This window comes from Mesoplodon bidens (genome assembly GCF_964165515.1).
Source record: "Mesoplodon bidens genome assembly, chromosome: 7".
Lineage (NCBI taxonomy): Eukaryota > Metazoa > Chordata > Mammalia > Artiodactyla > Ziphiidae > Mesoplodon > Mesoplodon bidens.
In genome coordinates, this window is record NC_138164.1 from 8,731,320 (window position 1) to 8,757,447 (window position 26,128).

At 55.7% G+C, this 26,128-nt stretch overlaps 2 protein-coding genes across 5 annotated transcripts in view; one reads left to right on the forward strand and one right to left on the reverse strand.

The window, feature by feature from the left end:
- Window positions 1–8,823, forward strand: part of TMEM218 (transmembrane protein 218) — a 28,834-nt gene extending 20,011 nt beyond the window's left edge. The window contains exon 5 of the mRNA XM_081240833.1: window positions 8,602–8,823. The gene's annotated coding sequence lies outside the window, so the exon portion shown is untranslated. The remainder of the gene's footprint in view (window positions 1–8,601) is intronic.
- SLC37A2 (solute carrier family 37 member 2) lies at window positions 48–25,692 on the reverse strand. Of its 4 annotated transcripts, XM_081240831.1 has the most exons (18): window positions 25,586–25,692; window positions 13,034–13,115; window positions 12,487–12,580; window positions 12,272–12,350; window positions 10,485–10,620; window positions 10,024–10,100; window positions 8,940–9,106; window positions 8,353–8,390; window positions 7,890–8,042; window positions 7,468–7,558; window positions 5,925–5,987; window positions 5,551–5,636; window positions 5,025–5,073; window positions 4,779–4,852; window positions 4,423–4,501; window positions 4,183–4,280; window positions 3,875–3,939; window positions 48–2,073 (listed from the first exon to the last, which is right to left on the reverse strand). In XM_081240831.1, exons 1-18 carry the CDS (start codon window positions 25,642–25,644, stop codon window positions 2,058–2,060), a joined length of 1,506 nt encoding a protein of 501 aa, XP_081096957.1. In that variant the 5' UTR covers window positions 25,645–25,692; the 3' UTR covers window positions 48–2,057. The 4 variants fall into 4 exon arrangements, with proteins under 4 accessions (XP_081096957.1, XP_081096956.1, XP_081096955.1 ...); XM_081240830.1 differs by lacking the exon at window positions 25,586–25,692 and having other exon boundaries at window positions 13,034–13,560; XM_081240829.1 differs by having other exon boundaries at window positions 48–4,280.
- Window positions 25,693–26,128: the final 436 nt, after the last annotated feature.

Here is a 26,128-nt window from a genome sequence, read left to right on the forward strand (position 1 = left end):
CATTGCGGTGCGTGACCTCTCGTTGCGGAGCACGGGCTCTAGGCACGCTGGCTCAGTCTTTGTGGCGCACGGGCTTAGTTGCTCCATTGCATGTGGGATCTTCCCAGACCAGGGCTGGAACCCGTATCCCCTGCAATGGCAGGCAAGGATTCTTAACCACTGCGCCACCAGGGAAGCCCCAGGTAAACCTGATCTTGAGAGACGCATTCTTGAACCTGAGCTGCAGCTCTGCCCTGGGGGCCTGAGGACTTGGACATCCCACTGGCTCCTGCTTTTAAAGCCAGAGTGGGTCTCTGGGCACTTTTGAGACTTGCTATTTGTCACCATTGGCGTGTGTATAACCTGTCTCAGCGTGGAGGGATTTGTATCCAGCCCATGAACTGCCCACAGGCTCGCCCGCGGGTCCTCAGTGTCCTCACGACTGCCTCCTCTGGGCACGGCAGTTGCCAGCTCCCCAGCACACCACCCTGTGGCCCTGGGACGCTGCCCCAGCGGCCCACGTGAGCCCTGACAGGACGAGCACGGGCACAGCTGGCGACATCTGTATCTGGGCTAATGGGCAGCTTCAGAGGGCAGACAGAAATGCCAAGTTCTGGCAGATCCAAGGGTTTGGGGCGGCCAGAACACGCGGGAGAGGAGGCCAGCTGCAGGGGGCTGCGAGCTGCACACGTAACAGCTGCCTGAACGAAGCCAGCAGCACCCTCCCACCTTGCTAGTCACGTCACCCCAGTGCCTGTGCTTAGGCTGTCAGTCCTTTTTCTGTGTCCACTACCTACTCCATTCCTAGAGCACAGCTGGCAAACAGTGAGCACTCGGTAACCACTGGCATTTCATTATCAAAATATTTAATAACATGACTGGTACTTTGGTCATGCCCTCCGCCCCACCCTTCCCCTACAGCACTGCCCTGACAAGCCATCTTCCCTGGGGACACAGGGGGCTGGGATGAGAGCAGGCAAGGGGCCCTCACAGTCGGGAGTGACGCTTCCCCTGCCTTTCCCTAGTCCTGCCCTGGAGGATACGGCAATAATGCTTTAATCAAAATGGGTCAGGAGTTAGAAACAGGATCAAATGGAGGGTAGATGGAGGAGTGCCAACGTGGGGAAACACACGGAGAAAACTGGCTTGTGGACAAAGGGACAAAGAGAGGCCGGGTGGCTCTGAAATAGCCACTTCTAGGTACAGGCTGATTACAGAGGTTCACGTTTAACGTGAGAAGGAGAGACGCGCTTGGCCCTGCTGAACCTCTGCCTTCTGTCTTGGAATCTGAACAAGGAGGAGTCTGAGCATATGCCTTCTTGTACCAAAATGCAGACACCACTTAGCCCTGATCCCTCCCACTGGCGGCCTCCAGAGCTCAGGCCTTTATCGCTGTCAGCGCAACTGACGCCTTCGGGGCCTTTACAGTTCCTCCTCTCCTTCTGCCTTCTGCCTCCCTAGCCAGGACCGTATACTGTGTGGTAAATCACTTGTCTGTCATCAAGGGCTTTGTAGTTAATAGATATTGTTTAATAATCTTTAGGACCAGGCAGCCTCTATGCTCTGTTAGTCCCCAAACAATGATGATAAACCTCCCCTGACGTATTCCCGGCAGCCACAAGACTAGTTACCCATTCCTAAATCTTAAGAATGCATGTCCTGTTTCCAAGTACCCACCCCCCTGCCCCAGGTTAACTATAAAACTGTCCTGATGGCCCCTTGGTGGTGTGGAGCGCTCCCAGACCGCCGTCCACCTGAGCCCGAGCCCGATCCCACCCTGTAAGTGACCCTATACTAAACTGGTCCCTTGATCACACGGAGCTGCCCCCTCAGTTTTTGGTCTCAAGGTGCCTTAGTTCAGTGGGCACTTTACGTCCCCTCTGTCCTCCAACAAGGCCCTTGAGTCTTCCGTGGCCTCAAGCTTGGTGGTCCCCTTCCGGTGGAGAGTCTCCTAGCCCATGGAAGCCTCGTGGGCTGGGCTGGCTGGTGTTGGGCCCGGAGGCTTTGCCTCAGCCATCTGGTGGGGGGCACTGTGGGACCCGGCGAGGGCCCTCCAGGTTTCTGCTGCGATCGGGTCCTCACATTTCTCTATACCTGCGTGAGGAGCAGAGAGGCAATGGAAGAGAAAGTGAGACAGGGGTTAACAAGCTCCTGCCCCAATGGTGGGGACGGGGAAGGCAGGTCCCGAGGGTCCCTTAATAATCGCCTTTCATCCCGTTCGCTATAATTAGGGCTCCCTGTCACCTCTTCAGCAAGCAGGGAACACCAAGCCAGAATAATGTGAAAAACCTTACAATGTCTGTACTGCGTTTGACCACTCTGCAAAGCAGTACCACATACCCAGCTAGTCGCAGCCTGAGATCAGCCCTATCAGGTATTTAGAAACGAGCATCCCCATTTGACACACAAGGACGCGGACATTCAGAGAAGGTGCCCAAGGCTCTACAGAAGCAGGTGAGCAGAGAAGTCAGGATTGTCCAGCATTTCTGGTTTCAAGCCCCGGGCTCCCTCTGCCCAAGCAAGTGACTCTGCTTCCACACAGGCCTTCCTCAGAGAAGGACCCGCTGAGGATGCAGAGAGAAGCCAACCCCGCACACCTGGGGTCACACTCAGGCTCTGCTGGGCCTAGCTAAAGGCCTGAGGTATGTTCCATGAGTTCCGAGCCTCTGTTCTCTCACCTCTAAGGAGAACATCTACCTCTCAAGGCTGCTGAGAGGGAAGCCAGTACAGCTACAGACAGGCTCAGCTCACGCCCAGAGCAGACGCTTACTAGGCACTCATTCTTTTCCCTTTCTGCATCACTTCCTCTCCTCCCAACGTCCCCCCAGGCCTGGCCGGGGGACAGCAGGTGGAAGGAGTACTGGTCACGTGAGGCGCCATCCACTGCTCCCCCTCCAGGGCAGGGCAGGGCACAGACTCCGTTAATGCCTCCTGCCCTGCATTCTTCTCCCCCCGAACCCGGACGATGCCTTCCTCAAAGGGAAGTTCTTCCCCAGATACAGTGCTGTTTACCATGACCCCAGTGGGCTCTTCCTCACATTTACCATCCAGACCAGGTCCATCGCTCCGGCAGCTTCTCATTAGCAAGAGCTTCCTAAGGAGAGCCAGAAAGGCCACGAGAGAACGTTGCCAACCCCAGCACCAGCCGCGCAGCCCAGCCTCTAGCGCCCTGCCTTAGCCACGGGCCTATCTGTGGAGCCTCCACACCCGCCACCGCTGGGCAACAGGCAGAGAGCACAGCAGGCCAGCTTTGGGTTTTGCTCCAGAGGCTTTGCTTGGTAGCTGCTTTTGTCCGCACACCCCAGGCAGAGGGGCCAGATGCCCTTGGTTTCTGACCTTCGGGAGGCACAGACGGCTCAGAGTCCAAGTTCAGAGGGAAAACGATTTCCCTGGAGGCTGCCCCCTCTGTCCTGGGGTCTACGTCCAAAGCCCTATCGCTCTCCCTAAGGAGGAGAGGCTGCCGACCTTCACAGCAGCTCCGGTCCCTTAGGAAACACTTCCCAAGCACCACACTCCGTCCAGACTCAGAGTCTTTGGAACTGGCCCCCAAGGAAAAAGCGAAAGTCAGAAAAATCGCACCGGAGGACAGAGGCTTGGCATGCGCTCTAAGGGCACAGTAGTTACAGACGTGAAGAAAATACTCACAAAAGTCACAGGACTTGAGGAAAATACTACCGCGCGTGGGTTAGGGCCACACTAGAGCTATGGAGACACATGGGGATAACAGAGGACAGGTTAGTGGGGCTGGGGGCCAGGCAGGGGCTCCCGGAGCACGGTCAGCGTCCGGCCCCGGGTTCCTGAGGGCTGGGCTGGAGCGAGGCTCAGACTGGTTCGGACTCCCGGGAGAGGCGAGGCCGGGCCGGCGGGGCTCCGGCCCTCCCTCCGCAGCACTTACCCTCCGTCTCTACTCAGGGATGACCTCCAGGCCAGGACCTCCTTGTACACCAACCGGCAGAGGAGCTGAGGGGAGGGAGGGCGACATCGGCGTGCAGCACGTGGCTGGTCCCCAGTGCTAGGTGACCGCCTGGCTGGCTCACAGTGTCACTCCGCAGGGGTTCACCCACGGGACGCAGGGTGGTTCCGAGCAAAGCACTAGATGGCCGACACTTTGGACCACTTCGGACACTTCGGAACTTTCCAGGGTTCCAGCCCCGCAGGACAGGGCCCCTCCCCATACCCATCTGTGCGCCCCAAAGCTCTTACCAAGCAGGCCAGGATGTCGGCAGTGATGAGCATGTAGAAGACGTTGTTCCAGCCTGTGGGGGAAATGAGCCCGGCCAGCAGAGGCCCCAGAGCCGCACCTGTGTGGAGCACAGCGTGAGAGAAGGGCCCTGCACCAGGGACCCTGGCCCTCCCTGCCCGCAAGAGGGCAGCGTCCCAAGAGTGCGCCCGAGACCAGGCTTGGGGCTCAGCTGCCGAGAGCCAAGAGCGAGAGTCACAGACCTACGGATCCGGTGCCGTCGATGATGGCCGTGACGGTGGAGAGCGCCTTTGCGTTGCCCTTCAGGCTCTTGTGAGTTCCCTGGGGAGAGAGAGCAGAGTGGGGAGGCCTGAACCAAGAGGCGGCACCGAGCAGGACCGGGACCGGGACCGGGACCGGGACCGGGACCAGGACCAGGACCAGGACTGGCTCAGGGAAAGGCAGCGAGGGGGGCTTGGAGCTGGGAAGAAAGGGGGCCCGATGGCGGATTCTGAAGGACTTTGAGGATCTCGTCTCTGCAGGCGGGGGAAGGGGGAGAGACGTGAAGATGGGCCTGGAGACAGAGGCCCTGGCCAATCCCCAAGGTGGCTCTGCTTACCAGGTCAGCCGAGACAGCAGTGGTGATGAGGGCGTAAGGGCCGTTGACCAGGGCTCCACAGATGAGCAGCATTACTGACGTGGTGACGGAGACGGCCCGGTTAGAGAGGAGAGGCCACCGCCACCCCCAGCCCCAAAGCGGGTGAGTCCCCCGGGCGTCAGGCTGAGAACCTCCACTTCCCCGAGCCTCCCACCCACGTCCCCAAGCCAGCCTCGCGGTGTCCCCAAGGCAGCGCCAGCTCCTGACCTATGGAGATGCTGATCCCGCTCTGGCCAACGTAGTTGTACAGGAACATCTGAGAGAGGAGAAGGGGGAAGACAAGAGTCACAGCCTGGCTTCCCCACGGGCTGCCTCTGTTAGACTGGAGCCCAGAAGTCTGGGAACCCCAGAGGTGCCCTTTCTCCTTTGCCTTCTCATACCCAGGCCTCTCGGTCTTCGTGTCCCAGGGATGCAGGGTCTAATACGCGGTAATCTATCATTTCCCTTTGCCCCCAAAGTCTCCTCTCATATCGAACCTCAGTCACTTATTCTTTCCTTGGTCAAGAAGCTCAGCAGCTGGCCTCCCCCTTCTCACCAAGGCCAAATAACCACGAATCCCTTTCCAAAATTCTCAGTCTGGATCTCTTTCCTGTGCTGACCCTGGCTTCTCCTCTCCTGGCCGGGCACAGGGATGTACACACGCAAAGAGATGGGTGTGTGCGTGATGCCCAGGCGTGCACAGACTTCGGTGGCCCACGACACACACACACTTTGCCCTTGAGGTTCTACGCACCGTGGGGGCAGCCAAGATCAGCATGACGCAGCAGGTGGTGGCCCTGCCATTGGTGTAGTCAGAGATGAGCCCCGCCAGGATGCCGCCTGGAACACAACGTGCACGCTGCCACCCCAGGCACGTGGGACCCCGAGCACTGCCCCATCACTCAGCCCAGCACGAACCGGGGCCGGGCACCCAGAGCCAGCTGAGTGTCTCCCTCCGCAGCCTTCCCCACACCCACTGCTCACGGGAAGACCACCTGGGCAGGATGGCACCTTTTCCCTCTGATGCCACCTGGCTAGGTCACATCCCACTGGACCTGTCCCTCTTTTCTGCACCCTGACAAGAGGAGAGGGGGTGCAGCCTAGAGGCAGAGCAGGGCATGGCCTCACCGACGATGCCACCAACATCGAAGAGTGTGGACAGGTCCCCAGACTCCTTGGCACTAAAGTGAACTGTGGAAGACAAAAGCATGTGTTCAGACCTGGGGGCTCAGGGCAGACATCCTGGAGGGCCACCGCTGGGAGCATCCCTGCAGACACCTGGTCCAGTATCATCTTCAGAGGAAGGAGTGGGGGGCCATGGAGAAGTGGTTGGCCAAGGTCACAAGTGAGTCTGCAGCAGTTTGGGACCAGATGCCCTTTCCGGCCCCCAGTCCTGTTGGATGGCCTTGACCTCCCGGAAAAGCCCTTCTATGAAAGCATTGGGATCTGGCCCTGAGGACCCTGTCCCACTGGGGGCACAACTGCTCTCAATGAGCCTCAGCCTGTCCAGCCACATTCCTGCCCTCCCCCTGACCAAGCAGCTGGTCCCCACAGAAGCTTGTCACCTCCATTTGAGGTCCCTGCCTATAAGCAGAGCCAGGAAGGAGGCTTGCGGGAAAATGGGGACCTCAGGTCCCAGACCTCGCCCTAGAATTAGAAAAAGGGACGCCCAGAAGCTTGAATTGTAGCCCAACCCTCAAGGTTGACTCACACTCTGTAGCCAGCATCAAGGCCACAGAACAAAGAGTCAGTGACCGCAGGGTTGCCCTGGTGCTCCACCCGCATCGTCGAGACAGGCCCCTCAGATGGAGCCGGGGGCAGGGTTGGGGGGTGGGTTACAGCTTGAGACCTGGCCCTGACTCATCCCCACCGCATCCTGTTCGGTGCAAGGATGCTGTGTGGAGGCCAGCCTCGTCCCTTCCACGGGGCCTGGAGGGAGCCCGGCAGCCCTGGCTGAGTGGTCCTTGGCCCTGGTGGAGCTCTGAGGCTCTGGGGGCGGGGCTGCTCCCTGACAGAGTAGCTCCATGTGTGGAAAACCAGAGATCCAGGACAGGGGGACATAAACATTCTTTTCAACCACAAGAGTGACCTCTCCTCATCTGTCCATCCTCGGGCAGGGGCAGGGGCAGGGGAGAGGAGGACCACAAGGTGGGCAGCCCAGCAGACCCAGGCACAGGGCATCAATCCCCCGAGGCTCCCGGCAGCCCTCCTTGGAAGAGAACAGTGGTTACTGCCAGGCTACAGGCAGTGGGGGTAGCTCATCAGGCCCTCTTCCTTGGGCTGGGGGAGGCTTAAGGGGCTCCTGGAGGCACTCAAAAGGCAGACCGTTTCCAGCACCCTCCAGTCCCGCCCATCTATGAGCCAAGCAGCCTGGAGGGGGGTTTCTCCTACACCTGAGGCTGGAGAAGAAGTTAGGGAGAATCGCAGAACAGAGCTTTGAGTTCCTAACCCCGACTCAGTGCCAAGGGAGGAAAAGTGGCTGGAATCAGGGACTTGGGAGGGGCGGTGCGTCTGCAAGGTTTAGCTTCCCATTAAAGAAAAAAAATGTCCCTCCTGCCCTAGGAGAGGTTCAGCAGAAATCCTGCCTATTCCTGGAGTCCTACGCATCACGTGACAGGTTTCCTCCTCAGAGACCCCTCCCTTCCTCACCTCTTCTTCCCCGGGTACTCACCCACATTGAAGATGTAGAGAGGCAGCCAGTAGAGGAAGGTGTAACTGACCAGCTTGGCAAAGAGCAGACACAAGGAGAACTCGACCACACCCTGGGGAGCGTAACAGAGGGCGCGATGGAAACAGGGACACGACATCCTTGGTCTGTCAGTGGAGCCCCATCCCAGCACTTTCCACCGCCCACCGCGCAAAGCAGCCTCGAGGACCTCTCCAGCCTCAGTCACAGCAGTGTGCCTGCGGCCCGGATACGCTGTGTCAGGACGAGCCTCCCACGTTCCCCTCCCCAAGTGGGCCACCCTCCCTAGGCACTGCATGTAAAGAAATTCTGGAAACCACAGGTCACCCTGAGCATCCCCATCTCCTGAGACCCAGCAGAAAAATCTAGAGAGCCTCTCTCCTCCTTCTAGTCCACAAAAGACTCACCGGGATCCAGAGCGCCCCAAAGAAGCTGATGGCAGCGGGATGAGCACTTGGCTCCTTGGAGCAGGTGACTGCAGACTCCAGGCCGTTCTCTCTGTTAGAGTGGGGTCCATTGCCAGGGTCCTCGGCGTTGTCCACGTTCTCTTCCAGCTCACCCTGAGCAGAGAAGAGCCCTTGCTGTGGGCACGTCCACGTACCACCTCCCACCAGCTGGAGGGACAGCCCACGTGAGAGGTAGGGGCTCCCACGCTGGAAGAGGTATGTGTCCCCCTCCTGGACTGGACTAACATTCTGCCAGGCCCGTCAGGCTGTCAGGGAGCCACCCGCAGGCATGACTTTGGCCCTCACCCAAGGGCCTGTGAAGTAACCGTGGGCACACGGGCCCCTCCTCCAACTCCCCAGGCCTCCCTGGGACCAGCCCCCGGGTGGAGTGGAGGGCAGGGATAGGACTGGGGGCCACACTCACATGGTGCTGAGGTGGGGAGCAGTCCACGTCTTCTGGGTCTGAAAGAAAAATCTTCTAAGAAGCTTCCCAGCAGGCCGGGCCCTCACCTTGCGTGGCGTGTGGTCCCCACCCCTCCTCAAAGGGGGTGAGTTGACTTTCCAGCACAAGGGAGCATGGAACCGGGGCTCCGGAGGCCACCTTCGAGGTCTGGGTCTCCTAACAATAAGGTGTGTCACTACTGCCTCGTGGACTCTCGTTCTCTTGCTACAGGTGACCATGGCCCTGACTCCCTGGCCCGTCTGTCAGGGAGCTGGGAAGAGGCAGCAAACGTGGAGAGGTCCACCCCACCTTTCCCTCCTCAGTCTCAGAAGAGCCGGCGTTTGCCAGGCATCCTGACTACACGTCTCACGGAAACGCTCAACAGCCAGGGAAGCAGGCGTTGTTATACTTATGTCACACATGAGAGAACTGAGGCTCAGAGAGGTGGTCTGTCCCAAGTCACACATCTGTGGCTCCAACCCCGCGGTCCCACGCTACCGGCCGCCTTCTCCCAGGACCTAACCGGGAGGCTCGGCTCCGGCCCTGTGAGGAGGGAGGGCTCCACTCACATTCAATGAAGAAGAAGAAGGTGATGAGGCCCATGATGGCGGTGATGATGCCGGGCACCACAAAAGACAGGCCCCACTGCTCATCCACCCAGACGCCGGCGATCAGGGAGCCCAGGATGTTGCCCACGGATGTGTGGGAATTCCAGATGCCCATGATGAGGCCCCGCCTGGAGCGGAGGGAGGGAGGCAGGTAGAGAAGAACGGGAAAAGTAAGAAGAGAAGCACAGGGCTCCTGGCGACCGCCCGACCAAGTGCAAAAAGCTGGCTGCCTGCAGCCTCTGAGCTGAAGGCCCCCCTCAGGGAGGAGCGGGAGGGTTTGCTGGTGTCAAGGGAGTGGCAGCAAGGCCGGGGGTCCCGCTCCCCAGCCGCTCCCTGGGCAAGCACCCTCCGGCTCCTGCTGCCCCAGGGCCCAGAGCCCCAGCCCTTTCTTCTCTTGCCCTAAGGCCGTGACTCTGAAGTCCTCAACCAGGGGTTGACTCTGCCCCCAGGGGACATGGGCACCATCTGGAGAGTTCTGACCGTCCCAGCTGTGGGTGCGCTAGTGGCATCTAGGGGTAGAGGCTGCTGAACACCCCACACTGTGTAGGACGGTCCCACAACAACGAATTATCCAGCCCCATATGTCCAAGTGCCAGGGTTGAAAAACCCTGCCCTAAAGAAACTTTTTTTTGCACAAAAGCCAGTTCAAGGGAAAAAAACAAAACAAACAAACAAAAAAACCCATATATATATATATATAAATATATACAAACACATATACGTGTGTGTGTGTGTGTGTGTGTGTGTGTGTATACAAACACAGTTCTACAGGCTTCGTTTTTGTCTTCATGCAAAGTGGAAATTCATCTATTAAGAGGAAGAAAGCATAACTGAGATTGCAGGTTTTAAGGATCCAAACCTTAGCAATGAGAAAGTCAGTACTGCTTTTATTTAGTCACTAAAACATGTGTATCTCGGCCTGTGAAAGTCAGCAAGAGGGAGGCAAATTTCTAATCTTTGACCCTGAAATCACATCAGGGGCCACGAGGGACCCACCAGCCCAGCCGCCCAGGCGCCGCCCACCCTCCTGCTCCATCACACTCACTTCCCCTTCCCGAACCAGTTGCCCACGCAGGTCACCACGGAGGGCCAGCCCGTGGTCTGGACGAGTCCGTTGCAGATCTGCACGGAGGGAGGAGGGAGGCGGGACGGGCCCGGGCTGAGCGGTGCAGCCTCTGGGATGGGGGCCCCTCCGCAGCGCACACTATGCACCCCCTTCCTTCACCTGCGTGCACGCACCCCTAACCCATCAGCTGATTTCTCCTGTGGCCCCAGATCCCCATGGCAGAGACCAGGCCTCGCAGGCACCTCCACGTTACCTCAGGGTAACGCTCAGTGCAAACTCACTGAGCCTGACCACGGGCAATGGGCAATGGGACCCTGCATCGTGATAAAGGAGCACAGGGCTGGATGCGCAGGGACCTGGGGCGGCTGGGAAGGACCTTCAGCCTCTACCATCTTTCTGTGCCGGGAACAGAGGCCTAAGTGCAAGGCGAAGGCTCGTACCTGGACAAGAACAAAGTACCAGAGCGCGTGGATGTTCCAGAAATAGCCAAGGCCAAAGAGCGAGGTGAAAAGGCCGCTGAGCAGCATTCCGGCTGTAAGGTAGTAACGGAGGGGGAGCCGCTCCCCAAAAATGCCACTGCAGAAGAGAGAGTTGGATCTGTGGTAACCTCTGCTACCTGCGCCCTTCGGCTCTCTACCTCCTATCTCTCCGCACCCCCCCACCCCAAAGCCACTGAAACGACTCTGCTAAGGCGACCACCAGTGACCTCTGTGTTGCCACACACCAGGGCACCCTCGGTCCTCCACTCACTGGGCTTCTCTGCTTTATTTGACGCTGCTGACCAAGCACCTTGAAGTGCGCTCTCCGTGGCCTCTGTGAGGTCACCGTGGCCCATCTGCCTCCCCCCGTGGCTGACCAGTGCTTCTCATGCATTTTCTCTCGCATCACTTTTATGGTTTTAACCACCAGCTATATATATGTTACACAGCCCAGCTGCATATCTACAGCACTGAACTCTCCCCCAGAGCTTCACGATCATACCCAGATGCCTTCCAGACATCTTGACTGGGATGCTCCCCAAAACAACTGCCACTCAACAACTCCAAAAACAGAATTCCTCTGCCTCCGCCCCCCACCCTGCCCTGTGTCCTGTGCCCCTCATCTGAGTGGATGTCGCCACCACGTTTGGCCACTCAAGCCAGAAACCACGGGGCTACCTCAGTTTCCTGCTTCTCTGTCCCCCCCTTCACAAGCAACCTCCAAGAGCTGTACCTTTTACTTACTTCTCTCCAGTGCGTCGTTTCTTTTTCATCTCTATTACTATTGTTCTAACTCAGGCGTTGCTCAAAGCTCAGCTGAGCGATTATCAGATCTGTTCCTTAGTGTGACCTGGTACTCAGTCCTACTCTCCCTCAAATCCACCTTCCGTCACCCTCACAGCGATCTGTCTGACATGTTCATCTGAACATGCCACCCTTCAGAGGTTGTCCTGTGCCCACGGCCTGGTACACAGTGACCTCATTCTCCAGCCCCGTCTCCTGCATTTTACACTCCGGTAAACCTGTTACTTGTCTCCCCCAGATCGTGCTGTTTCACACTCGCCTTTCTCTGCCCACGCCATTCCCTCCACCTAGCCCTTTCTGCATTGCCAAGCCCAATTCTTCTTCGTTAGTTCAAGTGTCATCTCCTCCAAGAAGCCTTCCCCAACCCCTCTTCTCTAATCCCAGCTCACACTAAGGGACCCCTTGGAGCCCCCAGAGTGCCCCGTATGAAGCCACCTGTCTGGGAGCCACCACTCTGCTTTATAACTAGCTGCTGATGTTATCCGTCACTCCACTAGGCCATGAGCTCTCTGGAGGTGGTACCCTGCCTTAGTCATCTTTGATTCCTGGGAACAGACATCATGCTTGCTACGTAAGAGCCGTGCTGGGGTTTCCTAGCATCCAGGGCTATCCTTGAAGGACCCTGGTCTAGGACAAACCATTTTCCAGCCACACCACTGACACTGCCATCTGAGTGAGTAAACTCAAAAGGACATCCAGGAAAGCCTTTCCAGGGAAAAGAGCAACTAAAAGTGGGAGCTGGCCAGGTGAAGGAGCAGGCTCAGTAACCGTGGGAGCACGCTGGCTACGGGCTGACAGGACGTGTGCAAGTCTTGTCGTCTCATTTCCGCCTGGGGGGGCCCAGCTTTTTCCCTTTGACCGTGCTGCCCCCAGGTCGGCCAAGGGGAGACGGCAGCTCTGAACGGCTCTGCTGCGGGCAGTCACAGGCTCTGCCTCTCTCTTACCTGATAAACATGCCTATGGCATAGGCCACGAGGAAGGCGTTGTCCACCGCCCCCAGGAGCTCCTTGTAGTTGCTGTGATCTGAAAGCCGAAGGGAGAGGCAGAAAGCCGGCTGGCTGCTTGGACGCCCCTGCAGGAAGCCCCTTCCAGCCCCGGCCGACCCTCTCCTGGGTAGGGGGAGTGGGCTGTGGGGAAGAACAGCTTGCCCCGCTCTTACCAAATGGGGCCCAGTTGCACCACGTGGTGTCGTTGAGCCTGTGGGTGTCGCTGATGGGCTGGATCATCCCTGAGCAGTTGTGGTGCAGACGGCTCTGGAGAAGCCACGGTGCACAGGTCAGGGGGCATCCTGTGGCCCCGAAAGGAGCAAGCAGCCTCCAACACACCAGCCCCGCTGCCCCCCTTGACCGGACCCCACGCTCCCTCCTCCAACAAGAACTGGTTCCGGGGGCAAGTGGCCACAGCAGAGCCTCGGTGAAGGGCAACGGGGGTCTACGAGCAGGGTGGACACGGAGCCCAGGGTGTCTGCTCTCTGGCTCTACCCGCAGCCCCCGACACCACCGTCTTGGTGAATAAACCCAGGAAACTCTCCTGGGAAAAAAGAACTGCTGAAAGTGGGACTCTGCCAGGGGGAAGGAGCAGGCTCAGTGACCAAGGTAAGGGAACAAGGATGGTTATATGCCAAGTTCCAGACCGTTCTACTGAAGTGTATTTCTGCTGGGGCCCAGCATTTCCTGCTTTCTTCCTTACGCCCAGGCCAGCCTCACCTTGACGACACTGATGGGCTTCCTGGACATGTGATAACAGGTGTAGATTAAGAAGGTGATCAGCAGGATGAAGCCTCGGTACCTGCAGGGAGAGGTGGGCAGCTGGGTTAGCAGGGAGCTCGGACCCCCGCCTCTACTGTGTCCAGGAAGCATCCCACCTGTGCCCATTCTAGCAGCCTCAGAGCCCCAGCACCATCAACTCTTCTACATCAGGCTCCCCTCCAGACACAAGTTCCTTGGGGCAGAGGCCAAGGGGAGGGTAGGAACAGACGCCAGAGGCCAGAGTGCTCGGGGGGCCCTGTGTCCCCGCTCCTGCTACTGAGGCCTCCCGACAGAGCTAGCCCAGCATCGGCGCCCTAGATGACACCAAAGTACCCCCTCCTGCTCTTACCACTGCCCATCACCTCTGCCTCTCTCTGGCCTCACTAAGATCGGGGTGCTTCTGTGTGTGTGAGAGATGGGGGCAGGGAGACAGAATTGTATTTAAAATACTGGACATGCTGGAAGCCGGTAGAAGGCTGATGTGGGAGAAGTGTCTATCTTTAAAGTGAGGTTGGGACTTTCCTGGTGGCACAGTGGTTAAGAATCCGCCTGCCAATGCAGGGGACACGGGTTAGGGCCCTGGTCCGGGAAGATCTCACGTGCTGCGGAGCAACTAAGCCCGTGTGCCACAACTACTGAGCCTGTGCTCTAGAGCCCGTGAGCCACAACTACTGAGCCCACGAGCCACAACTACTGAATCCTATGTTCCGCAACAAGAGAAGCTACTGCAATGAGAAGCCCGTGCGCTACAACAAAGAGCAGCCCCTGCTGCCGCAACTAGAGAAAGCCCGCGCGCAGCAAAGAAGACCCAACGCAGCCAAAAATAAATAAATAAGTTTTTAAAATAAATAAATAAAATAAAGTGAAGTCAATGCTGCTCTTAAGCCTAGAACACAGGCGAAACAGCACCTGCTGCAGCCCAGTAGGGGCAGAGCCCAAAACCTAGCTGGCAATGTGGCAACAGAGGGAAAGCTGGTGACGGGACCCAGGTCCTCTGCCCTGGTCCATTCCACTGGACAGAGGGGTCATCCTTTCCATCTGTGGCTCACACATCACATGGGCCCTCTCGCACCAGTGCTTCTCATCCCATGCGCTGGTCTGGGGCGGAAGAAACAGCTCAGCCAGGCACCACCGAAGTTTCCACTGCATGCTCCCCCTTCCCCTTCTGCTGAGGGTCTGAGGAAGGGCCTCCATGCCCTCCTGAGTCACAGCGTCAGCTGAGTCGAGTCAGCAGCCGGGAGCCAGGAAGTAGGTGGAAAATAGACCTCGGCATGGACTCTAGCCCAGGAGAAAGACCAGAGCCTTGGTTTCTTAAAGAGCCCGTGGAGAAGGTGGGGAAGAAGGGGGAGGGGGCCTGAAACCCCTTCTATCCCTGGGATCCACGAACCAAAGGACCAGGACACTGGAGGCTCAGCCTGCCCTCTCCAGGGATCTGCCTCCGAACCCCGAATCTCTTCCTCCCAAGCATGTCGTGAAGGCTCCTGCCCGTGAGATGAAGGGGTGTTTCAGCAGAGGCTGAATTCAGGTTGGGCTACCAGGGCCCTTCACGCCTGGACTCGTTCTCTGTCTCATGCCCTCCACTGCCTCACGGTTTATCTTCTGAAGAGAATGAAGGCGCGCGTGCCCCCGCCGTCACCTGGCTCAGTGGCTCTCCATTCCACTAAGAACGAAGCTCTGACTCTTTAGCTTGAATCTTACGCTCCTCTCTACTGCCCAGCCCCTCTGGCTCCCCATTGCCGAGGGTGCATGGGGTGGGGGGAGTCACCAGGGCTTCTCCCAAGGGACTGTCACAGTGACCCTGTGACATAGACAAGCTTGGTGGCAGCAATGTTTTCCACGTGGCAAATGGCTCTTGACTCCTACCTCAGGAACTTCCAGAATCTGGTGGCAGGGTTGGGGGTGTCTCTGAGAGAACTGGAGAGGGTTCCCAGCGAGGCTTCTTCAAAGAGCACAAGGTGGAAGAAAATCACAGCCCTACAGATAACACTCGCCAGTGTCCTGCCCGGGGAGCTGCTGAGTCTGGAAAAAAGCTGAAAGCTTTGAGGGATGACTCTAATTTACCGTGTAACCAAATGAAAGTTCCTAAGCCTTTTTTTGCCTCCGGTTTCCTCATCAGATGCCCGTGGAGGACAGTGCCAACCACATCTACCCCAAAGACCGGGGAACACAAAGTAACTCTCACCCTAGTCCCTATGTCTCTGTTGGGCCACCTTTACGACTCCCTGGGATCAGCTGGGTCTATCTTGGCTGCCACATGGATACAGCCATTGACCCTGGTGACAGATCAGATCTCCTCTGGGCCTGAAAGATCCCCAGGCCCCACTGAGCCCCCCAGTGCTGACTGTCCTTCCTTGACAGGCCAGGCAGGGAGGCCCAGGCTGCAACTCAGCCATGCCGAGCCCACGCCGAGCCCACTCAGGAGCCGGTCAGAGATGATGAGGGATCAGACACTGCTTCAGCCCCAAGTGCCAACACCTGCCCACCTCAGATCACCTGCCCTGGACTTTCTCCAGCCTGTGGTCCCGGGCGTTCTTCCTTATCTGCCTTCTGGAGTCCTGTCCCTCCCAACCTTGGGTGGCAGAAGCTATGACAGAACAGCAGGCACATCCAGGCCCCTTTCTGACATCTCGATTCTCTCTGGCAGAAACAGGACTGCCTTCCCATCCACATCCTCCCACGTGCCAGGCACTGTGCTAGGGTCCCAGAGAAACCGTAAGAGAGGCCTCTGCCCTCCAGGGGCTCACAGGTCAGCAGGGAGACAAACAGAATTTGTGTGACAGTGCCATAGAAGAGGGCAGCCCTGCATGACACGGAAGCAGGGACACCGAGACCAGCTGGGATGGGAGCAGTGTCAGGAAAGGATTCTGGAGGTGAGGCTTCCGCCGAATCTTCACAAACAAGCAGGAGGTGGCCAGGTCCACCAGGGCTGGGGCGGGAAGCGGCGCCAGGGAGAGGGAAGTACATGTGCAAAAGTGCGGAGGCGTGAACAGCAATACCTGTCTGGGGAACTCTGTGTAGTCAGGAAGTCTGGAAGGTGGGACTGGGCCAAGCATGGGGAAGGAGGGAGGGGACAGGTCATGGAGGGCCTAGGGGGAGTGTAGACCGTCTCCTGGGGTGATGGGGAGTCACTGAAGAGGGGTGGGACTTTCTAGGTCAGAGAGTTCTGGACACCTCCCAGGCTGAGCCAGAGGAAGACCCAGGGCCCTGCCCTGCCGACTAGTTTGGGAAGCTCCAGACAAGCTTCCTCGCAGAAGGTAGGGCTGGTTGCCTCTGCCTCATCCATCCTGCCAGCCACCCTCCAGGGAGACCCTCGGTGGTGCATTTCAGGGAGCTGGTGTCTATAACAGAAAAGAGCAAGGACGTGGGAATCAGGTGAAACCTGACTTCATCACCTGTTAGTGGTCTGCAAAGTAGCGTTTATCACCTTTCTCACAGGGCTACTGACAGGCTGATGAGACGATGCAGAGGACAGCTCTTACATGCTCCTCAGACCCAGTGGGCCCTTAAAAATGACAGCTACTACGACTTCAGATTTTGAGGAAGGAAAGCTGGAGGGAGCGGAGGCAGCGCGAGCTGCTCTGTTACGGGAGGTGAGCAGGGTGTGGCTTAGCACCAAACTCCTCCGAGCGTTGGAGGTTCCAGGCCCTGGATTTACCTGTAAGGTAGGGATTTGGAGGCCAGCATGGCCACGCCTCCCATATGCCTAGTATACAGAGGTGGGCTAGAGGAACACGAAGTGCCCCGAAGCTACCACTGTGCATGTGGGAGCCTGCAACTTAGCAGAGGTCCACAGTCATGCTGATCTGCCAGATTCCAGCCCTGTCCAGAAGCTTGGCCTGACCTTTCCCTCAGCTCTAACCCCATCCCTCAGTAGAAAACCTGACACCCAAGATAGCAGGAGAGTCACAGCGAGGGAGGCGGTGGAGCAGAAGGACCTCAAACGTGCTGTGCGATGCTAGGATGGGCACTGGCCTCCTCTGGGACTCCCCGCCTGGACTGCAGCACCATGGCGGCATGAGCCCAGAGGGGCACAGCTAGCTGGGCAGAGCATACTCGGGGCCTCCCCTTAGTCAAGTCCTCCTTCCATTCCACTCTGGCAGCTCTTCTGAGAAAAAGGCCAAGGTGCCATAGTTCAAAGGGGACTGGGGACATGGGTCCGGTGAAGGGCTGGGCTGACACAAAGGCTGTCAAACTCACGGTAGCTCACAGGGAAGATAGCTGACGTGCTCCTGCTGCCTGTAGAACCCGCAAGTTTCACTTCTGCTTTCACAAGCCCTTCTTGCAGAACCAAGAGGCCCCAGAAAGGGAGCAGGGGGGAAAATACACGGTCGGGCTTTGCCTAGCTTGCCCCAGGGCAGCTGCGAGGGGGAGGGATGGCAGCCCAGGTGCTGGCCAGGCTGGGCAAGCAGGCCAGAGACCCGGGAACGTGCATGGCGAGGCCCACAGGCTGTTCCAGGCAGGGTGCCCACCCCATGACCCTCTAAGTCTGTGTTAGCAAGAGATGGTACTTTTAGACTCTCACCTCCCCCTACACAGCACTGGTTACTGAGTCACCAAGTCAGATAGAGAGGTGGACTAGCTATCTCTTAACTGTTAGCTGACAGTCCAACTTATTCTTTCAAATGAGCACGCTAATAGCTTTATGGACCTCATTAAGACTCTGCACTAGAAAGGCTTCTGAGGTAGGGACAAAGAACAGTCTGCCAAAGCAGCAACAGATAACAAACAAAAACCCCAAAGGACCAACTACCACCGCCATTACAACAACAGAAAACAAGAAATAGCCCAGCAGAAGGATGCTGACCTTAGCAGACAGTGGGAAGAGGTCCCTTCTCTCCAATGTCTACCCAGTCATCCCCTGGCCCCTGCATCCCCCTCCCTGCTCTGCAACCACATTGCTGATGGTGCTGACGGCCCCATCCCCACGGCAGGCCAACAGGGAATTAAACTCCCTCACTAACCAACCCCTACCACCTCCTGCCTCAGCCCAGCCCTTAAGCCAAGTCTGGGGCAGCTAGTAGATGTCTGGGGCTACTCAGGTTGGCCACGGGACAGACTGGGCTGGCTGTAGCTGCAGGTGACCTTGGCACTTGCCTGGAGGAAAGTGCCACTTGGTGGCCTGTCCTTGGACTCGGCAGATCTGAAAAGGAGAGAGGGCTGGGGACAGTAAGAACCAGGCCAATGGTGACAGTGCCATCACCCCACCCCCTGCCAAGTCCTCCACTGCCGCTGGGACACATCTTGGTAGGGAAAGGCCAGCCTGGAACAGACAGCACAGGGCAGAGCCCTGAGCCAGGCCTTCTGCTGACAAGATGGGACGGGGACGGGCCAGGTCTGGGAGGGCCCCTGAGAACAGAGGGACAAAGCCCTCTGGGGGCCGAGACCCGGCCTAAGGACTCCTCCACCTGTTGCCCTTCCTCCAGATGGAACTTGGGCATTTGCTCAGAGACATCAGGTTGACACGGGGCTCGGTCCCAAGATCCTTCCCAGAGAAGGGAGCCATTGGCTAGTAGCACAAGGAGGCCGGGACTTTCTAGAAGGAATGAGTAGATAAGATAATGATCTTTTCTAGGAGAAAGGAAAATATAGGCTAGATTGCTTTGCCTTGAGAAGGAATCCAGGCAGGGGAAGCCTGAACGAAAAGACGTGGCTTTTAGCTACAGCATGAGGTTTCGTTTAGGTACCTGGAGAAACTCTGGAAGAGTGTGAGAGCTGGTAGGGTTTGGAAGAAGTGGTCAGTGGGTAGTTGGTGGTCTCTCTTCTGCGGAGCGGCTACGCAAAGAGCACAGGTGGGAGTGCGTTGATGGTGGCGGGGCCCTCCTCCCCAGGGAGCTAAGATGAGGACTCTCCTCTCGGGATTCCCTGGAGGCCTAGCCCATGGCTCACCCTCACCTACTCCTTCTCCCCAGCATGAAGGACCCAGGTGAGGAGGCATGAGCCAGAGGGCAAAACGAGAGCAGTGATACTGCCCACCCCGCGTCCACCCCACACACCAGTCTGGGGAAAATCAGATGGGGGCGTTGTGGGCTGCGGGGACTCCAACCCTGGTGTCTGCCCCCAGTTCTGGTGTTACTTCGGGACCGCTCAGCTCTGACCTCAGCACTCAGGTGGTACAGCTTGACTGGAAGAAGTAAGGTCTCGGCCATCCATACAGACCATCCCCAAACCCTGGCTGCCTTCTAGACCAGTGCGTGGCCCCTGAGGCCGACCGCCCCACCCAAAGCCAGGGAGGTGCGAGTCAGTCTGCTCTGTAAGGAGGGAAAGAGGAAACAGCAGAGAGGAAGAGGAAAGCAGAAGGCGGCTGGGGGGGAAGACAGCAATCATGTGTGGGTGGGGGAGGGAGCCACGCAGGGTCACATGCTCCACATGCTCTTCGGGGATCAGCCTGAAGAGCCCGAGGAAGGGAAGGGGGTGGGGACAGGGACAGTGGGCTCAGCCCTCCAGATCCTCCACCAGGCTCTCTCCTTCCTTCTGGGAGCTGCCTCTCACCATCACCACTCTTTTTTTTTTTTTTTTTTTTTTGCGGTACGCGGGCCGCTCACTGTTGTGGCCTCTCCCATTGTGGAGCACAGGCTCCGGACGCGCAGGCTCAGCGGCCATGGTCCACGGGCCCAGCCACTCCGTGGCATGTGGGATCTTCCCGGACCGGGGCACGAACCCGTGTCCCCTGCATCAGCAGGCGGACTCTCAACCACTGCGCCACCAGGGAAGCCCACATCACTCTTTTTAAGGAGCCCTTTCTGCTGCTCTTACCGGGCATATCTGGGCAGTTACCAGGAAGAGAAGGAAAACAAGAGAAAGCTACTTTGCAGCATCGGGGTCCCTGGTCTGAGGCCATGGCAGAATAGGGAAAAGGACGTTAAACCAAAAGAGGCTGCGTCTTAACTTCTGGTTCTGTTACTGTGACCTTGGGCGAGCTGTCTCACCTCTCAGCCTCAGCTTGAGCTTCTTTTAAATGAGATAGTAAACTCCTGTCACATGAGGCTGCCCTAAAGACTAACTGATATAACATTTCACCTCTCAGCCTCACTTTGATCTTCCTTTAAATAAGGTAGTAAAGTCTTGTCACATGAGGTTCCATAAGGGTTGATGAAATGAGATGTGATGGATCTGGCAGCAGGACCTCAGCAAACTCCTGCCGGCAGAGCCACTGGTCCCCGCTGCAGCCACCAGCCCGCCTCGGCCTTTGCGGGCTTGGGGGAGGGCAGCGAGCTGGGAGTTTGCAGCCCCTGCTCTCCTGCCTGCCCAGCGCCCCACCCATTCCTGCTCATCCAGCAGGAGTGCCACCTGCTCCTCCTCCCACAGGCTCCTGTCCTCGAGCCCTGAACTACTCCCTCCGCACGGGCCCCATGAAGCCGGCCCAGCCCCATAATCAGCAGCCATACTCATCTCTCTGGCAAGTTGCCCACGTTGCCATCTGTCCCCAGACGTGCCCACACGGACGCTGGCACAGAAGGCAGGGCACCGGCCAGGGCCAGGGCTGGGGAGGACTCAGAGGGGCTGTTGCTCCTGTGAGGACACTGCCTGACCCCGGGGGCTCTGATGGGAGAAGGAGGGGCAGTGCCATCCTCCTGGGCAGAAACTCCTCAGTCTCTGCCTTCTGCTTGCACACCTCGTGCCGCCTGCCTCTGAGCCTCCTGTCCGGGGACCGCGCCTTCAGGCCCCAGGCTCCCGCCGGCTGCGGCTGCACGTGACCAGTGCTGACAAGGCAGGCTATGTCCTCACTGCTGTGCCTTCACCAGCTCCACGGCTCCACTCAGAATACCTCCAGGTCCACCAAGGCAAATGCTACCTGTTCCTCCTGATGAAGATGAAACCCTCCCTCCAGAGAAACTCACAAGCACCGCGCAACTACCAAGTACTCACTGCACTGCCAGGCACTGGGCTAAGTGCTTTAAACATCTTCTCACTTAATTTCACCAAAACCCTGGGATAGAGGTACATTGCTATTTCCATTTTAAAGACAAGGACCTGGAGCCTTAGAGATTTAGTGATTTGTCTCAAGTCCAAAGGCTATGTTTTTTTTTCCCCTCCCACACTCTAATCAGGAGGAAAGACCTTGGGCTTGGGAGTCTAACTAGCCTGGATTCAAATTCACCTCAGTTACTTACTAGCTATGCGGCGCTTGACCAGGTACATAACTGCTCTGTGCCTCATTATACCCATATAATGGGGAATTAGGTGGGGAAACAAATAAAGACCTTGCAGTGAACCACAAACACAATGCCTGGCACAGAGCAGTAGGAAACGCGAGTAGAAAAATAGTCAATAATTAATGTTTAGTCAGTGCTTAATATGAGCCTGGCACTGATCTAAGTATTTTACCTGCTGCATCTCGAGACAATCTTTAATCCTCACAACGACCTGACGAGGTAGGTGTTACAAGTATCCTCACGGTACAAACAAGGAATCCAAAGCTCAGGGCCAGCCCACCCTCTGGTGTCCTGCTCCAGGACTGTCTGCTTTCTTCACTTCTGCTTAAAAGCCCTCCTTGGGTACAGGTGGAAGCAGCAAATTTGATAATGAGAGTACACACCCTCTCTCCAGCTTGATCCTTAATTCCGAGAAAGTAGGACCGTGTCTTAATCATCTTTGTAGGCCTCCCAGTTTAACACAATAATGTGCCTGCAGTAGGAACTACATTGACGTTTGGTGTTTGTTAGGAGTCCAAACCTCCATGCATCAGGGAAGAAGTAAAAGAACACTTATCGTGTGTGTGCCCTCCATCAGCCCCAGGAGGTCAAGAATGCTTATGGATCACTTTTGCCTTCAAGAATCCACCTGACTTTCACCCACGAGGGAACTGAGTCTCAGAGAAGTTAACTACACAAGGCACACAGTGGTGAGAGGATTTCAATCCGGATCTGTCTTAAACCTGGGAGATGTGGGAGAACACAGTGGTTGGATTCACACTTTAACAAGTGTGTAAATGACGTGTGTGTCTGTGGAGAGTTGTGCTTTCCTGAGCTCTTCTAAAATGCTGGAGTGGGACAGGCTGTTTACAATGATCCACTCTCCCTGCCCCTCATTTTCTCTGAAATATAAGTTACTTTGGTTAAAGGGTATAATTAAAGTATACAAATAAGACTCTACTAGGAACAATAGTGGCAGAGAGATACAACTTTGAATATATATGGTAATGAGATGTATTTTTGTTTATTAAGGGAAAAAAAGAGAAGTAGAATATTTTACTTATATAAGTATCTCAGAAATTGTTTGCTGTGTGAGAAATTTCTAAAGGTTTCTCAATGCCCTCTTGGTCCATGATCTGTTTCTATGCATCAGCATCCTGGTGGTGCTTTGCCTGGTGATAACAGTATAATGCTACCAGTCATGATTTCAGCTATGATTTAAAATGTTACCTGGGCTGCAACCTTACTTCTTTAATTTGAATCTAGCATCTTCTAGGTCAGTGGTTTTCAACTGGGGATGTACATCAGACTTTCCTATGGAGTTTTATTAAAACATAGATGTTTAGGACTTACTCCAGACTTACTAAATCTCTTAAGTCAACATTCTTGGTATCTCCTTGTATATTATGTAAATTATGTATTGGGGTTTTTATATATCTCAAGATTTTTTCCTCTATAAAAATTATGCTCATCATTTTTATAAGTCAGATATAATGTTCACTGTCTTCTTTGAAATTAGCCTTAGTGTGTTTTTAGACATTGTCTAATTTTTTTTTTTTTGGATTGGCCTTATTTTGTTTTACATACCTCAGGAATAATCAGACTTCCTTGTTAGCTGCATTTTTCTTGTCATGAATTCTCATCAGATCATTCACTTTTGAAAATTATCATTAATCAGTTAATCCATACCTCTTTAGGTCTCTGTCCCTTACAGATAGTTTTTGTTCTACTCTGATGCTCCCTAACGGCTGTGCAGTCACCTATAGGCCAAAGGTTTTATCTTCAGCCAACAAGAACTGTCTCAGAAAAGCACAGGACCAGGTACATACTCGTGGGTACGGACTCCCGATGACATCACTCAGATATCTTTAAGAACATACCAGTGGGCTGTCAGGATTTCCAAAACTCTTCAGCAAAGAAGCTGACCCGTTTATGAGGTTGCGAACCCAAGATTCAGCAGAACAAGAATTAATCACTTAGGGCTGAAAGAACTGATGAGGAATGGCTGTCACTTATGTTTGGAATATTACTGATGTTGTTATAGTGTTCAATCTTCTGAATATATAAGAAAGTCCTTTCTCTTTCTTCTTAAGCTGTCTGTAACCCATAACAATTTAGGAGACCCTGTTTTTGTAAACTGAAACATTTGTAAATACCTTTTTCTCCCTGCCTGAGCCCTCGGAATTCAGAAACTTTTTTTGAGTTTTCTTGCTTTTTATAAAATATGGTTATTTGCAAAAGTTCAAAAAGAATCTTTTTTTTTTTTTTTTTACCAGAACATATTAGAAAACTTGGTTTTACAACCAAGGCCTTGCCTGGAATGTCGTACTTGACAATGATGCTCATTTAATCAGATATTGCTGCCACTTTTAAGGAATTAAAGTTGACAGCCAATACAAAACCCGCCTAAGAAAACTGGCTTACTGTGTTCCCTTACACACAAATCAGGAAGGTCACTCCCTGGAAGGCCCAGGAAACTTAGGATATTTTGGGGACCTCAAGAAGAGAGAAATTTGCCTAAATTTATAGGTACAGCAGGTAAAACCTAGTGGAGACAGTTTCTTGGCTTGGCTTCGTAATCTCAGAACAGTAAATAATAGAAGGCTTTTAAAAGTCCAATCCAAGATCCCTTATGAAAACTTCCAGCAAAGTGAACTTAACAAGGCCTATATAGTAAATTATGTATATAGATTATCAGATCAAATCTAATGAGACCAACCCTATTTTGTGATCAAGAATAATCTTTCTTTGAGATTATTTTTGATCCCAGCAGGGCAGACTGTAGGGAAAAAAATGTGTGTTTCTCTGGAAAACTGTGCATTGCCCAGAGGACACTCCTCCAAGTTATCTGATTCTTGCCTTTCACTGAGCTTGAATTCCATGAAGTGGTAAGTAACTGATAAGTCATATAAAATATGTCCATGAACTTACAGAGTTTCAATAGTCTTCCCTCCCAATCAGTTTTGCCTCAATATGCCTAACTTATAAATGGGGACGTTCTTTGTATTCTCTCTTTTCAAAATTGTGGTAAAATATATGTAACATAAAATTTAACGTTTGACCATTGTAAAGTATGCAGGTCAGTGGCATCAAGTACCTTCATACTGGTGTGCCGCCATCATTTCCATCCATCTCCAGAACCTTTTCATCTTCTCAGACTGCACCTCTGTACCCATTAAACAATAACCCCCCATTCTCCCCTCCCTGGTTTTTCTTTTGTGCCAATTATAACATCTTCTGGCACCCTCATTATGAGTGAAATAAAATCTTTTTAACACATGTTCATTTTTATATCCTTACGAGAGTCATGATTTTATCTTTTTCTGAAAAGTATCTTTTAAGAGTCCTAAACTCAAAAAGGACCAAATAAATAATCTAAATGAGTGAGGAAGGCTGGGAGTGTGAGGACTGTCCCCAGTGAGGGCTGTCACCAACTGACCATCCTGAGTTGCCCAGGACTGAGGGGGCTGGGGATGCAGGATTTTCTGTTTTAAAACGGGAACAAGCTGGTCATATCAAGAGCTTGCACCCCATCTAAAAGGGGCTCCTACTTCTAATGATATGATTGGGGAATTTAGGCCTGAGACTGCTACATCAGAGAAGCGAGGAATCTGGCTATTTACGTTGTTTTATAATTTGTAAATGATGGCAACTACCACAATATTAAACAAAACAAAAACACTGTGCAGACCAAGCAAACTGCTCCAGTGTGGCCTCTGATGAAGAATGGGCTGAAAGCCCTCCACCCCAACACACACCCCCTGATCCGCGGCCTCCTCAGGCCTCCTTGGTCAGGAGGAAAACTGTGGAAGCCGCTGGCCCGCAGCTGCTGCCGCTCTGATCTGGGACGCATGCCCTCCCGGGAGGGTGTCTCTCAGGGCCCAGAACCCCTCAAGGCAAGCTCCCAGGACCACTGGGTTCTGGCCTTCGTGTTATCCAAGGGCCAAAAGAGACCAAAAGGACCACTCGACAACTCCAATGGCCACTTTTTCAGCAACTCCGCCACGCCCTGACCTCGGTTCCCTAGCCTGCAAGCCCGGCTCCCCCGGGTGCTCAGCGATAAAAGAGGCGCTCTGAAGGTCTCCCCGGGGGCGGGTGGGGGTGTGCGCGTGCCTGGAGGTGCGGATGCAAACGGGCATCAGCGGAGACTCTCCTGGGCAGCCTCCCAGGGAGGGGTCCTGCGGAGGCGGAGCGAGCTAGGGCTTGCGTGCCACCCACCTCCCCGCCGACCGGCCGGATCCTGCCAGAACCCGCCGCCGCGCCGCCCCCCGCCCCCCCAGCACGCTGGGACTCCCGGCCGCCCGAGTCGGATCCGCCGAACCCGAGGGAGAGGGAGGCCGTCCTGGCCCGGCGCCCCCCACCCCGCAGGCCCTCTCACCAGCTGTCTCTGGAGAAGGCGCGGAGGAACCAGACGCCCGGCGCCAAGGGAGACCGCATCTTGCCCGGCGATACCCAAAGCGAAGCCGAAGCAGAGGAGGATGCAGAGCTGGGGCACGCGCCCCGAGCTGGCAGTCCCCAGAGTTTAAATGCCCCGCCGGCCGGCCCGCCCCGACGCCGCAAACCACGGCCTTTAGCCCCCGCCCCCTTGCGCCTGACCGCCCTAGGGCCCGGCCGAGCGCAAAGCGCACGCCCAATGCCCATCCTCCGGCCGGCCGCGTGCACGGACTTTTCTCGTGCTCAGCCTCCGGGCTAGGGACCCGCAGCCCTCCGAGCCTCTGGGGCCCCTCCTTCGGCCTGCGCTTGTCGGCTCACTTCCCTCCGGGGAACCGAAAGCTGCGATCCCAGACTCAGTCAGCTCTGTCTGCCCTCAGCTGCTTCTGCAGCTCCTTCCCATCCTGATTAGCTGTGGCGCCGACACAGATCGGGAAACTGAGGCAGGCTGGAGGGCCAGCGTCCTAGTGCCAGCGCCCCCTGGGAGCGT

Coding starts and splice junctions, on each gene's coding strand:
- SLC37A2 (XM_081240828.1), bottom strand. CDS start 13,201: ATGGGCACAGGTGGGATGCTTCCTGGACACAGTAGAGGCGGGGGTCCG. Junction 10,101..10,484: donor GGTACTTTGTTCTTGTCCAG/GTACGAGCCTTC, acceptor CCCTCCGTGCAG/ATCTGCAACGGACTCGTCCA. Junction 8,043..8,352: donor GCTCCCCACCTCAGCACCAT/GTGAGTGTGGCC, acceptor TTCTCTGCTCAG/GGTGAGCTGGAAGAGAACGT.